Source organism: Haemorhous mexicanus, chromosome 25 (genome assembly GCF_027477595.1).
Source record: "Haemorhous mexicanus isolate bHaeMex1 chromosome 25, bHaeMex1.pri, whole genome shotgun sequence".
NCBI lineage: Eukaryota > Metazoa > Chordata > Aves > Passeriformes > Fringillidae > Haemorhous > Haemorhous mexicanus.
The window spans coordinates 1,975,146-1,989,098 of NC_082365.1; the positions used below are offsets into that span (position 1 = coordinate 1,975,146).

At 54.3% G+C, this 13,953-nt stretch overlaps 2 protein-coding genes across 5 annotated transcripts in view; one reads left to right on the top strand and one right to left on the bottom strand.

Annotated features, from left to right (window-relative positions):
• The first annotated feature begins 964 nt into the window (after positions 1–964).
• Positions 965–4,489, top strand: LOC132338472 (ubiquinol-cytochrome-c reductase complex assembly factor 2). 2 transcript variants are annotated; one of them, XM_059868077.1, is made up of 4 exons: positions 965–1,099; positions 3,187–3,261; positions 3,557–3,626; positions 4,311–4,489. In XM_059868077.1, exons 1-4 carry the CDS (start codon positions 998–1,000, stop codon positions 4,403–4,405), a joined length of 342 nt encoding a protein of 113 aa, XP_059724060.1. In that variant the 5' UTR covers positions 965–997; the 3' UTR covers positions 4,406–4,489. The 2 variants fall into 2 exon arrangements, with proteins under 2 accessions (XP_059724060.1, XP_059724059.1); XM_059868076.1 differs by having other exon boundaries at positions 971–1,135.
• A 940-nt stretch (positions 4,490–5,429) lies between these two features.
• The window catches only part of ITPR3 (inositol 1,4,5-trisphosphate receptor type 3), a 37,790-nt gene continuing 29,266 nt past the window's right edge, over positions 5,430–13,953 (bottom strand). For 2 of the 3 annotated variants that reach the window (XM_059868075.1, XM_059868074.1), the window contains 15 exons: positions 13,842–13,937; positions 13,563–13,664; positions 13,219–13,305; positions 12,531–12,641; positions 11,911–12,103; positions 11,074–11,199; positions 10,464–10,636; positions 10,207–10,371; positions 9,527–9,719; positions 9,083–9,178; positions 8,605–8,729; positions 8,234–8,399; positions 7,219–7,379; positions 6,613–6,774; positions 5,430–6,312 (listed from right to left, as the gene is read on the bottom strand). In XM_059868075.1, coding sequence (XP_059724058.1) covers positions 6,244–6,312; positions 6,613–6,774; positions 7,219–7,379; positions 8,234–8,399; positions 8,605–8,729; positions 9,083–9,178; positions 9,527–9,719; positions 10,207–10,371; positions 10,464–10,636; positions 11,074–11,199; positions 11,911–12,103; positions 12,531–12,641; positions 13,219–13,305; positions 13,563–13,664; positions 13,842–13,937 — 2,025 coding nt within the window. In that variant the 3' untranslated portion in view covers positions 5,430–6,243. Of the gene's footprint in view, positions 6,313–6,612; positions 6,775–7,218; positions 7,380–8,233; positions 8,400–8,604; positions 8,730–9,082; positions 9,179–9,526; positions 9,720–10,206; positions 10,372–10,463; positions 10,637–11,073; positions 11,200–11,910; positions 12,104–12,530; positions 12,642–13,218; positions 13,306–13,562; positions 13,665–13,841; positions 13,938–13,953 lie in introns of those variants that run through there. The other variant, XR_009489455.1, reaches the window with a different exon arrangement.

The window sequence follows — 13,953 nt, forward strand, 5'->3', positions numbered from 1 at the left end:
ATCCACCTGGGAAGACTCTTGCTCACAGTGTTGGGTTATTGCTTGACCACAAACTGTAAAAAAAAAGCCACAAACACTCAGTTTCAATAGGGGTTGAGCCACAGATTGTCCTGGCTCACAGCAGAAGTCTGTGATAAGATTTGTGGCTTTGGGGATGAGTTTGTACAGAGCCACCTGAGCATTCTCAGGGTGCACAGCAGGACAGGGGATGGATGAGAAGAGTCTGGCTGTGACACCACGGCCAGAGCACCTCGCTGGGCAGCCCCTCACTCTTCCTTGCTGCACAGAAAACAACTTGTTGGCTGAATAATTAGAAAAATCTCCCTTTTCACCCCTCATACCCCTGCACAGCGTGGCTGCCCCATCCCTGGCAGTGTCCAAGGCCAGGCTGGATGGGGCTTGGAGCAACCTGGGGTAGTGGAAGGTGTCCCTGCCATGGCAGGGGGTGGGATGAGATGGAATTTAAGGTTCCTTCAACTCAAACCATCGTAAATCCTGTGAGGAGTGGCTGAGGGAGCTGGGAAGGGTCTGGAGCCCCAGGAGGGGCTGAGGGAGCTGGGAAGGGTCTGGAGCCCCAGGAGGAGCTGAAGGAGCCAGGAAAGGGGCTCAACCTGGAGAAAATGGGGATCAAGGGGGACCTTCTGGCTCTGCACAACTCCCTGACAGGAGGGGACAGCCGGAGGGGATCGTCCCCTGCTCCCAAGGGACATGACAAGAGAAAACGCCCTCAAGCTGAGCCAGGGGACGTTCAGGTTGGAATTTCCTCACGGAAAGGGCGGTCAGGCTTTGGAAGGGGCTGCGTGGGGCGGTGTTGGAGCCCCCATGGCTGGAGATGAGGCTCTCAGCGCTCTGGGCTGCCGACAAGGCGGACACCGGGCGCCCTTCGGGACCCGACCGCCCCTGTCAGGATCTTCCCCCCTCAGGCATTCCCGCCCTGCCGCGCCCGCACGTGACCCGGCGGCGGCGCCACGTGACCCGGCGCACGTGACCCGGCGCCATGGCCGCCAGCCGGTACCGGCGCTTCCTGCGGCTCTGCGAGGAATGGCCGGTGGAGGAGACCAAGCAGCAGCGGGACCTGGGCTCCTTCCTGCGGCAGAAGGTGGCACAGGCCTTCCGCGAGGGCGAGAACACGCCGGTGAGGGGCGGGAGGGCGGCAGCCCCGCGGCGCCGGCCTGGGAGGGCGCGGGGAGCGGCTCTGAGGGGGCTCTGAGGGGCCGGGGCGGAGCGCGGCGTTCGGGGCTCACACGCGGCTCTGACCCGGGGCTCGCTGGGCTGTAGGAGGCTGTGCTCGGGGCTTCATGGAATGTTAGGACATCTTGAGCTGGGAGGGAACGGGAACTCCAGCGGTGATGGAGTCCTGCTGCTCCCGGCTGCTCCCGGGCCGGGCTCGGCAGCCTTTGGAACACACATCCCGGGAAGGCTTTGGAATACAGGCCACAGGTTTGTGCCTCCACGGGGCAAACTGTGCCGGGGTCATCTGGGCTGTACCTGGGACAAATGACTGGTAGCCAGGACACCAGGTTTGTACCCGGGCTCACATGGTTTGTACCCAGGATAAATGGGTTATGCCCAGAACAGTTTGTACCCCTGACGCCTGCTTGGTGCCGTGGACAATTTGTGACCAGGACAGTTTGTACCCAGGACACTTGGTTGGTGCCCTGGACAAATGGTTTATACTCAGCACCCCTGGTTTGTACCCAGGACAGCTGTTTTATCCTCAGGATAACTGGTTTATACCCAGTTCTTGCACCCTTTACACCATGTGCTCCTGTTCCTGTGGTTATGGGAGTGGGGTACAGGGCTTTGGGAATGTGTCAGCTGTGCTGGAATCCAGTTAATTCCTGTGATGTCCTTACTCGAGGGTGGGATGATGGGATGCTGCAGCACTGCCTGACACTGATGGAATGCAGCGGTTGTACAATTGAATTCCGCCTCCAGCTGTAATTCTGTTGGAGTTTAGGCTTTGCTGCTGAAATAAATTAGGGAATCTGCTGCCTGACTTGGCTGCAGACCTTCCCAGGCACGGAGGTGTTGCTGCAGAATGCAAATGTGCCCTTTCTTAGCATAAAAACATTGTTCCAGAGATGCACTTCAGACCTCAAGGGGCCATTAGAGGCTCCTAATCCTGTACTGGTGACCAGAATAGTCTGCAGCAGGCATTTTAGGAAGGGTTTTATTGCTTTTCCATATGCTCAGGACAGCTTTAATGTGTTGCACCAGTTGGCTCCAAGATCCCAAAGCTGCCACTGATCCTGGAAATCTGAATTGATGCCTGCAGCAGTGGTGGCAGTTTGTGTGTAGAGAGGCTGAATGTGCTGGCAGAAGGAGCTTCTAAGAGGGGAGCTAGAGTCACAGGACTTCTTTAGCCATCTAATGAAATGAGATTTGCTGGATTTACAGAGGAGGGATGCTGTTTGTGCCACTCTTTTAATGGCTGGATCTGCTGGAGCCTTGGGGATCACCTGCAGGGGGATGTGGCTGTCCCTGTATCCTCTCTCCTGCAGAGACCTTTTCCTTACTCTTCCTACTTCATCCTGACACCTTTCTCTTGGTGTTATTTTTACTCTTGACCTGTTTTAACTGTTCATGGACCAACACTGAGTTCTGGGATGAGCTGGGCTCATTGTACCACAATAAAAAAACAACAGGGAAAACATTGTAGGCTGGGAAAGCAGCTGAGCAGGGGCTGGGCTAGGATGAGCCAGATCCTCCAGCTGAAATAGAAACCCAGTTACCCTTCAAGCTCTTCCTTGTCATTTGTGCTGATTTCCCTAATCAATTACAGGCCCCCTAATCAATTTTTAGTCCCCTGCAGGGAGTCCTGGCTCCTTGTCCTGAGTGATTCCTTACAATGAGGCAGGTGACAGAAGTGACCTCGCAGCAGGAAGGGTCACAGATTTCACAGCACCAGCCAATAACGTTCTCTGGGGCCTTGCATTCACTGTCAGATCCTGTTGGTGCAGAGTTTCAGATCCATTCTGGAAATCCCAGGTGTTGTTATTCCTGCAGGCCAAGCTGGTGGGAGGTGGAGGGGAAAAACCTGGAGCAGGACAGCAGATGGTCAGTATCCAGCAGTGCACTGGGAATTCTGAGCTGCTCCTTCATGGCCATTGGCCCTTGGAACAAGGAGGATTTTTGCTGTGGAGGTGTAAAACCAGACTTGTGTGACACTTGTGTCCCCTGCAGATCCCTGACCCTGAGGCCTGCGACCAAATGTATGAGAGCTTGGTCAGGATCCACACCAACTTCTACAAAAACAAGGTGAGAGCTGAGGCACTGGCCTCTGCCCCTCTCTTTGAGGGGGAGGCACCACCTGCTGCGGGATTCCTGGGAATGGCAGCATGCCTGGGAATGCTGAGGGGTGGATGCAGCCGTGCCTGTGGTCACCCAGGGCAGCTGCTGGGTGAACAGGGCAGGCCTGGTTCTTGGTATGGATGAACAGAATCCCAGCTGAAAACGCTCTCAGACTGTGCCAGCTGGTGACACTTGCACCTTTTTCATGCACCACAAGTGAATTCTTTGTCTCTCTCCCTCCTTTTCCTGCTCTCCTGGGAAGTACCCACGCCTGAAAGAGACCACCTTCACCGGGGTGACAGTGGAGGATTGCAGGACAGTCCTGGCCACAGGTACTGCTGCTGGGCTTGGTCTGAGAGGGCAGGGGAAAGGGACATTCTGGTTTTTGGGGTGCTCCCCTGCATCCCTCCTCAGCCCCTGGAACTGGAGGGTACCAAGGGGCTGCCTGCAACTCTGTAGAGGTGTTGGATGAGGAGTAAATGCCGGAATAATTCTGTGTTTTGGGGTGAAGAATCAGTTGGATTTTGTACTGTCAGGAACCATAGAGGGTTTGCAAAGGCTCTGTGGGGGTCAGACAGCAGGATCTGTGTGGAAGGAACACATTTGCTATGTGAGCCTAACACTGAGCTCAGCTTCTCTTTCACCATCTTCCAATTCCCTTCATCTTCCTTCTGTGTCAGACCCTGGGAAGGAGCAGGTGCCCCACGCAGAAATGCTCTCAGCACATCCCTTAAGAAGGGCAGAGCTGGGAGCCAGAGCAGCTTTGTTCTGCTCCAGTTCCTAACTTTGATTGCAGTGCGTGGAAACTGAGTATCAGTTGTTGGTGATAAGAGACTCCCTGCATTGATTGGAAGGGAAACCAACCTCGCCTCGGGCCTGCAATGAAAATTCATTAAGAAGAGAAGTCAGGAAAGGAAATTAGATGGAAGGCAGAGCTGTTTTAAGAGGGTTTCATTTCTCTGCTTGCCTGCTTATCTTCTTCTGGCCCCATCTCTGTCTCCCGTCTCCTTTTGCAGACATTCTGAAACAGATGGAAGACAGGAAAAAAGGGACGTGGAAAAGACTGCGGGAAAAGTTCTCTGCCAAGAAACCCGAGGAGGACTTGAAGTGAGGGCCCAGCTCTCAGCTTCTCCACTGTACATATCCCTGAAGCTCTGTGTGTTGCCATGATGAATAAAACCACTTATTCCTCTTAGCAACAGCATTTTTGTTCAGCCCTACCCTTTACATTCTTCATATTTAGTGCCTCCTTTTTTTCTGCTGAGAATCTGGGGCAGAGCTTAACACATCCATGCTGGAGCAATGTAGGGAAGGGAACTTTGTGGTGTCAAATCTGGCCCTTTGTATCTCAGAAAATGGAGCAAGCAGGAGCTGCCCAGAGGGAGGAGGTGCAGCTTTAAATGTTCTTGTGAAGAGAACAGAGAGGATGTGAAAACCTCTCTGTGCTTGTGTTTGTGTGTTAGCCCAGAGACCAGGGCAGTGCAGGGAGGGAGAACTTTAATCACCACATTTATTTTCCTTCCGAGAAGACAGAGAGGACGGAGGGTGACTTTGCCATGGTGACAGTGGAGCACTGCACGAGTTTAATTGAGATTTTAATCAGCTGCTGCAGAGCTGCTGCTGCTGGAGGAGCCAGCTCTGTGCAGATTCCCCCCAGCCTGAGGAGAGGGATGTGTGGGTTAGTGCAGAGCTGAGGGTGAAGGCAGGATTAAATGACATGCTGCTAGATGGAGCCATAAACACATTTCAAGTGTTCTGCAACTTCACTGTTATGGGCTTTTTTTATTCCTTTTTAGAGCTTTACTGCTTTCATCAGTGTCTGTTCGTGGGCTTGGAGCTGGGGCTGGCTTGGGAAGGATGAGTGTCTGGAGCAGAGCTGTGCCAGGGCTCCACAGCACCAACAGCTGCTCCTTTTTATGGGTTTCAGCAGTGATTTCCTGGCAGGCACTGAAAGAATTTGAAAGTGCAGCAGGCTCTGGTCCAGAGCTCCAGGAACCAAGGCTGGTGCTGGTGGTGGCTCTTCATGGCAGCGTTTGGCAGGGGATGTGCAACACCTGGAGCTGGGAGCAGCGGGCTGGGGAGCACCTTGGGTTCTGTTTGACAGCCCCATCACACAAAGGGCACAGGGAGGGGACTTTCTTTACCACGTTGAAGTTTTTATTATAACATGATTCTGTATTTAATTTAGTTAAGGCAATTTACACTTCAGTTCTTAAGTAACAATGATAACAACTAAAAAAAAAAACCAAAACAACAACAACAACAAAAAAAAAAGGTAAAACATGACACCAGAGATGAAACTAAAACACAGGACACCCCTTCACAGTGAACTCCTGTAAACCTGCAGGCTCCCACTACTGCTGCCCAAAGATCCTTGGTCCACAGAAGGCAAAAGACTTTTAGTTCCCACTAGGACAAGTTCAGCTCCTCATCTGGCAAGTTAATTAAATTAAATCCACCTCCTTGAGTTCAGCTGCTCTTTACTGCGCCACAGGATGGAGAGCATTCTGCAAATGGAGAGGGGTCAGCATGGAGCAGGCACAGCAGATAACGAGGGCTGCTTGGCAAATATCCACAGGGACAAGTGGCACTCGGAATAAGTTAAATAGTGCGGCCCTAGAGCTACTTACCCCACAGCTGAGGGGCTGGAGCACATGGAGATAAAGATACAACCCTCCACAGTTGCAAAATAAAAGTTATTGCAATGAGGAATGAAAGTCCTGTATGGTTTATCTTCCTATGAGGGTGTTAGAAAAACACCTGGGCCCAGGTGTGGGGTGGACTCGGGCCAGTCCCTGCTCCTGGGATTGCTTACAAGCTCTAAGGGAGATGCTGCCTGGGAAGCCCTTTCCGTGTGGTCCATTGTCCCCAGGCAGTGACACTCCATGCCTGGAGCCCAGGGAGGAGCAGCCTTCTCAGCTGGCACAGGTGCAGTCCCTGGAGTGTGTCTCAGTGGTTCATGGTGTTCTGGACATCCACAAACCCCATCCTCTGCCTGCGCTTCCGCTGCTCCGTCATCTGCAATTCCAACAAGGACACGCTGAGGCAATTCCAGGCCCTCCTGCTCTTGGATGTGCTTCCCAAGTGTCTGACTGTGCTGCTTTGAGCCTCTGCCAGCAAACTCTGAGCTGGTGAGGCACTTCCCAAACCCACGTGTCCCAAGTGTCCCCAATTCCCCCAAAAAAGAGCTGCAGGAGCCCTCTGCTTGTCTTTGTGCTGCCTTGGGCAGGTCCTTTCTCCCATCCCCTGCCCTCAGTGGCTATTTTGGGAAGGACAGAGGGTTCCTACAGGGGATTTCCCATTTCCCATTTCCCATACCTGTTCCTTCAGCTCATTCAGCTGGGAGGTGAGGTGGGACACGAGCTTCATGGTGGTGTTGAGTTTGTCCTGCAGATTGCGGATCTCGTTCTGCTCCCCTTCCCCTTCATTGCTGACCAGAGACATGGCTCGCATCCGGGGGAACCAGTCCAGGTTCTTGTTCTGGGAACATGACCATGGACAAGGGGAGTTGGGGTGAGGCTCAGAGAGGAGGAGGGAAGATAGGGTTTAACAGGCAGCCTCCCTGTGCTTAGGGATTAAAGAAACTCGCTTTGCAAAAATCTGCCATTTTTCCATGCATGGTCCATTTCTAGGTTGGTTCATGGGCTCAAGGGCAGAAGTTTTTCTTTCATTGCTTTCCTTTCCCTCCCTTGCCGAGAAACCCCATTGAAACCCCACTCCCTGCTTGGTTCAACCCTTCAACTCACAGGACAAGCCCTCAAACAGACCACGTGGAAAAAACCAGCAAAGAACAAACTCAGGCATTGCACCATTAGCCAGTATTTTCCAAAAGGACTTCCCAGAGCTGTTTTTCCTTGGCCAGCCCCTTGTTCCCAGGGCAGGCAGGTTGGGATGGCCAAGGAGCTGCCCTGAGGGCACCTGTACCTTGATCATCTGTGCCACGTAGCTCTCGGGGCCCGTGTAGTCAGTCTTGTTCTTCACCCGCACCAGCACGATGAAGTACAGGTAGTTCCACATGTTGTGCTCGTATTTGATGTGCTCCTCAAAGGACACGGTCTTGTTGTCAAACTTGTCCCTTTCCAGCCCTGGGAAAGGCAGGGAAGGGTGGAGAAGGACAGGGAGGAGATGGGGAGAGGAGGAGGTGAGTGAGCAGCAAACACGTGGAAGGAAATTCAGCCCAGTGCATCCCCTCCCAAAGGTGACATTTAAGTGCTTTCAACAATTGGCATTTAGCACATAAACATCCAAACCAGGGGGCAGCAACCCAGCTGGGGGTTCAGGAGGCTTCTGTTTAAAATCACAGAATCAGAAAATCATGGAATGGTTTGGGTTGGAAGGGATCTTCCACCCCCTTCCACTATCCCAGGCTGCTCCAAGCCCTGTCTGACCTGGCCTTGGACACTTCCAGGGATGAGGCAGCCACAGCTTCTCTGGGCACCCAGTGCCAGGGCCTGCCCACCCTCACAGGGAACAATTTCTTCCCATGTCCTGCTGGTTCTGCCTCTGCCCAGCAAAATAAACCCAGAGGATCTTTAGAGGAAAAAGCAGAAAAATTTACTGGGGTTTTCTTTGGGTTTTTTTATGCCTACTGCTGCCTGAAAGGATTCCAGAGCACTTTCTCTATTCTATTTCTCCAGTGATACGCTGCTTTTTTCTCCCACTGGCCAAGGGAAGGTCTCAGCAGTGAGATGCACAGCAACAAGAATCCCACAATGTGGTTTTAGTTTAACACCTCATTAGCAGGGTGAGGAACAGCTCGAGAATTTCCCTCCAGCTGTGCCCTTGTTCAAACCCCTCCCAGTGCAGTGACCCCTCAATGAACAGATTCAAGTTTTGCAGTGATAAATAAAAACCAGAATCCAGCTGAAATTCTTTTCCTTCCCCCAAGCTGGGAGGGGAGGAAGAGCTTTGGGGCAATTCCTGTATTCCCAATGCTCACCACAAATAAAACAAGTGGTCTTCAGGATCTCTTCCTTCTTCTGTTTCTCACTCCTCAGATCAGCAAAGGTGTCAATAATGACCCCAAAGATGAGGTTGAGGACAATGATAATGACAATGAAGAAGAAGAGGAGGTCATAGACAACTCGAGCAGGGAACAGGGACTCCTGTAAGGGATGAGAGGGAGCATTGGGTGCCTTGCACAGCTCTGCTCCAGCCAGCCCTGTGACACAGCTGTGGCTGAGGCACCAGGGGAGGAGGAGAATGTGAGAGATGGAGCTGGATGTGCTGCAGCTCCCAGGGAGAGGGGCCAGCAGCGATTGCAGCAGGGTTTGGCAGAAGAAGGAAGTCCCAGGTGCTGTCCCCACTCACGTCCTTGGAGGGTTTCCTCAGGATGTCCCCCACGCCGCCGCCGTTGCGCAGGCCGTGGTTGAGGACGGTGACGATGCACATGAGCAGCGTGTCACAGGCACGTTCCCACTGCTCTGGGTCAGCTTCTGGGAGGAGAGCAGGGCAAGGACTCAGAGCACAGGCAGAGCACCAGACCCTGGCTGTGGCATGGTTCCAGCTGCAGTGGCAGTGACACAGGAGCAGCTGCTGCTGCTGTGATGTCCCAGCCAGCAGCTCCTCCAGCAGCCAAATGCTCCTGCAGCTCCCACCTCCTTTCTGATTAAATCAATCCACCCCAACATTTTTTATGCCAGGGTCAGTGCAAAATTCACAGGCCTCTTGCCCAATACGTCCCAGGAAGCAGATTGAGTTTCTACCTTGGAAAAGCTGGGATTTTCCTCAGCTGGCTGGCAAATCCACGCTGCCACACAGAGTTGGCATTTCCACAGGGCTCTCTTACCTTCCAAGGCAGTGGGTGCAGCAGAGCAGCTGATTTTGTCACTGCTGCACGACTCCATGAAGGTCTCCATGTTCTTTTGCATCCCCAAGGGATCATCTGCAGGGAAGAGACCCCATCTCTGTGAGAGCAGCACCTCTCCCCAGCAAACCCCTGCCATGGGCTCCCAGGAAGATGCCAACCTTCCCGGGAAAAGCTTGCCTCATATTCTCCTAATTTTTCTAGGCCCTGAAGCTTTTTCTCAGAGTTGAGACCCCTCAGAGCTGACCCTCTGCGCCCCCTTCTCTGCCACCACTAACCCCAAACCTGCTCTGTGCAGCACGAGCACAAAGCTGTCCCTCTGTGTGACCCCAAAACCAGTGCTCCCAGTGTAAAACCCCACCCAGCACACCCTGAGATGTGTGTGGAGGGTCCCACAGTGTCCCACGACCCCCAGCACTGCCCAACCTTTGGCTTTGCTGTCCGGCAGCCGGTCCACCTCGAGGATGAAGTCATCCTTCAGGAAGAGGAAGCCCACGATGGAGAAGAGGTAGACGAGGATGAGGGCCAGCAGGGCTGTCAGCAGGATGGAGCGCCCGTTCCGTGTCACGCTTTTGATGACATTAAACAAGGTCTCCTCACGGTAGATCAAGTCAAACAGCTGAAAGGACCCAGGAGCAAAGAAATGCTGCGAGGTGCTTCTCTTGATAATGCCTGGCCTATCTATATCCCCTTTTATCCTGAGATCTTGGATCGCTCAGCAGACCTTGACTAACTTTTCTCACAAAGCCTTTAAGTTTCCCAGCTTACTGAAGGGAAGCAGAGAAGAATGGAGTGACTTATACACAGCAGGAGAGCCAAGAATAGGCCACATGTACCCTGGCTCTGCCCTCACCAGCTCACGTTGCCTCCCAGCTGACCCAGATAAAGCACACAGCAGATTAGAAGGAGAGATACAGCCCAGGACCAGGAGAGAGACAGCAATAGATTCTGTCAGGAGGCAAAAAGCTCAGCCCATGCAAAGATTAGAGCACAGGGAATTGTTCTCTCTGCTATCAATCAGCCCCTGGGAGGTGTCACAGGAACCTTCCAGCTCCTCAAGCAGCAGCCAGGCTGCCTGTGCCCCCAGGCACCTGAATTTATCATACCAGGATGCTGTAGAAGAGCTCGTGCACGAAGAGCCCCAGGACGCTGGTCACGATGTAGCCGACGTGGTAGAGGAATTCCACATCCATGATCATGGCCTTGTAGCCACGGATGAAGGTGCCTCGGTTGCCCACGAAGCTCACCACGAACACGATCTTGTTGGTCAGCTGGGGACAGCCAGAAACGGGAGGGAGTGGGGTTTGCTGTGCTCTGGGAAGGCGGGACAGCTTCCTGATCCCCCAGCAGGTGGAGAACTCACATTGAGAGCGCCCAGGATGTTGAGGGTGAGCCCGATGCCCAGGTAGTAGATGGAGCGCAGGATCAGGGCCACCAGCAGCGGCCTCACCCCGTAGCGCTTGGTGAACAGGGCCATGATGGAGAAGCAGATCAGGATCCAGAAGAGCAGGGAGATCAGTGGGGAATCCAGCACTCCTGGCAAGAGGAACACAGGGATGCTAAAGGCAGGGGCGCTGCTGCTGCCAGGCTGTCCAGCCTCACTAATGAGCTCTTTATCAGGAATGATGATGCTGCACTGCAGGGTTTGTGTTGGTTCAGATGGTTTTTGCTGATACATTTTCTAACACCTTTTATCTGAGAGCTCGGAACCACTGTAGGTGATGGAGGCTTTGCCTGACCCCAGGAATGTATCCCATCACTGCTCCCCACATTGTACAAATAGGGGAAGGCAGCCCAGGAGAAGAGAGGTTTCCACTGAGAAGGAAGGGGTAGGAGGGCTGGAAACTGAAATCCTGATTAATCCTTTATCCAGCAGAAAGGAGCTGGGGTTGTAAGAGCCCAAAGATCTGCTTTTATCCAGCCCAAGGACCTGCTCCTTCCACCTTGAGGAGCAGCAGGTGCTGGGCACTTACCCATGGAAGTGGCTTCCACGTAGGGGTAGAAGAAAGCAATGATGATGTTGATGAAGACGGCCAAGTTGAAGGAAATGCTTCCCCAGAGCGTCATTCTGCGGGAGAACCAGTACATCAGCGGCATGCCTGGGGGGAGAGGAGGCAACACACAAACCTCAGCCAGCCTCGTGCCAACCGGGTCCTCCTGGAGCCCCTGTGCCCTCCTGGAGCCCCTGTGGGCTCTGCAGCTGCTGCCCCCCAGACCAACCCAGCCTCCCACCTTCTTCAGACCATTCGAAGAGGAGTGCACTTTCTAAATGGCTCTGCTCACATTCCTCGGTCTCCCAGCCCTCTGGAAATCTGCTCTGACACTCTGGAATCAGGTTGGCTCTGTCCTCCCTCACAGCTCCTACACTACTCCTCAGCTGCATCCCAGTACCCATAGTGTGACCCACTACTCAGTTCCTGGGATTTACAGCCAGGATTTCCACCCTGGAAGCCCCTGAGCAGGTCTGCAGAGGGCAGAGAAACAGGTTTTATTTCCCATGTGCAGCTACAAGACTCTGGCTTAGGGGAAGGCAACTGAAAGGGCTTTCCAGGGAAAACAGCTCAGCTGGAATCCCAGGGAATGTGAGCAAGGTGCCCCTCAGGCTGTGGAGAAACTGCCCTGGGAGCACAGAGGAGCCCATGGGTGGGATTTTAACCCTCACTCCCTGCACTGTGCCAGGTGTGAGGTGCCCTGCAGAGCTCGGGCAGCCCAGCCCTGCCATTCCCAGGTGTGCAGCCCTTTCCCTGCAGGAATGTCCCCAGATTCCCAGCGGGGCAGCCCAGGGGAGGGAGGCTCTGCCTTGCTCTTACTGCGCAGCTTCTTCTGCCACTCCATCTCGTTGTGCAGGAAGGAGGACTGGTCGAAGAAGTCGCTGACTTTGCTGCCCTGCTCGTCCTGCTCCGTGGTGGTGAAGAGCCTGTACTTGGTCTCCTTGGTGAGGAACTCACAGATCCCAGGCACAGGGAAGATGATCTGCTCCATGCTCCGGTCCAGCCGCACGATCTGCAGGATGCAGAGCCCTCACATCCTGCCCTGCTGTGGTTTTTTCCTCCTTCCCACATCCAGCTGTGCCTTCCCCCTCCTCCTCCCTGCTCCACAGGGCCCAAATATTGTCAGCCCCTCATTTAAAAGCTTCCAAAGTTCCCCCAGCAGAGGCAGCCCTGGCTGGAGTAAGTGGGAGTGTGGGAATGGGGGATCCATGCCAAGGATGAGGCTGCTGGATCAGCTGCATCCCACTGCTGCTGGGAGAGAAGGGCAGGGTCCAGGGGGCTGCTCATCCCTCAGTTCCTGGAGCTAATGCTCCTGCCAGCATGGCCGTGGGAAGAGGGGGCAGCTCCTGGTGCAAAATAATCAGACATGAGGCATCTGGAGCCAGGTGGGATTCATGGGCCAGGGGCAGGCTGGAAAGCCAACAGCCAGGAGGTCTTGCCTCAATCTGGGACGTGTGCTTCTCGTAATAAGCCAGCGGATCCTCCTCTTCCTCCTGCACCGGGGCCGTGGACTTCAGCATCTGCGACAGCTGCTTGTTGTTAAGGCTGAGCTGGATGGGGAGAGGGAAAGGGAGAGGATGAGGATCCAGCCAGAAGCTGGATCTGACTGTTCCCACAACGTGCCTCAACATCTCCCACAGCTGATGAGGTTTTCAGGGAAAGGCAAATGAATTAAAGCTTCCGTGAGGGGTGCGAGTGCTCCCCGCGGTGACAGACAATCGATTCCCTGCAATAATTACATCCAAGTGCTGCTAATCCACAAATTACAACCCAGTGCTCACAAAACCCCCAGGGAAATCACATTCCTGCTGAATCTTGTCGGGATCTGAGGTACCTGGGCCAGGAATGGTAGCAAAGGACTCAGCCCTTCCTTGCTGAAGGGAAGGGGGGAGTGGGTAAGGGCAGGACCCCCCCAGGGCCACCAGCCTGTGTCACCCCACAGCAGGGCACACGCACCTTTGGGCTTCTACCTCTGGCTAAAAGGGCATTTAGGTGTCTCTCCCTCTTTAATCCCCTGGGGAACACCAAAATCCATCAAATCCTGAAGAACAAAGCCCAGGTGGGCTCTGCAGGGGCTTTTTACAGCCTCAGATCAGGGCGGATTGTGGGGGCTGTGCCTCTCCATACCATGGATGAGATTCCCTCCTCCTCCTCCTCTTGGATTCGCTTCACTGGCTTCAGGAGCTGCTGCAGAGACTTGTTGTGTCGGGAGAGCTGGGAGGGGGACAGGGGTGGTGACAGTGAGCACAGAATGGCAGGCAGCCACCAGCACACACGGGAGGGGGACACGGGGCACAGGATGGCCAGCAAGCCATGGCTGCTCCCCACTGCCAAAGGCACATTTGGCTCCCCAGGGAGGCCAATCTGCCTGGAGGAAATGTGCAAAATTATGGAGGGAAATGTGCATAATTAGGGAGGGAAAAGTGCAACCTGTGAGCACAGCCTGGCAGGATGCTTTTACAGCTCCCTACCTGCAGAGCCAGGATATAAATGTTGTGTCCAACTTCCCGGGGGGAAACCTCGGCGTTCTCACACTCCTCCTCCTGCAGGTAGGCCTTCTTGATCACATCCACCTGCAAGGCAGCACGGGGGCACTGAGCCCCTCCCCACTCCCTGCTGCCTCCTCCAGCCAGGATTTGGGCAGGAGGAGCAGCAGGGGGGCAGGGGAGGCAGGAACTGCAGCAGGACCCAGGGCAGAGGATGGGCAGCTGTGGGCTGGGGGCTCAGTGGGACATTCCCAGTGCACTCACCAGTTCCTGGGGACGGAGGCTGATGAGGATCCGCTCGGCGTTTTCGCTGTCGTGCCTGCTCTCCATGAGGGCCAGGAGGAGCTTGGAGGCATTGTCCTGGTGAGGAGAAGCC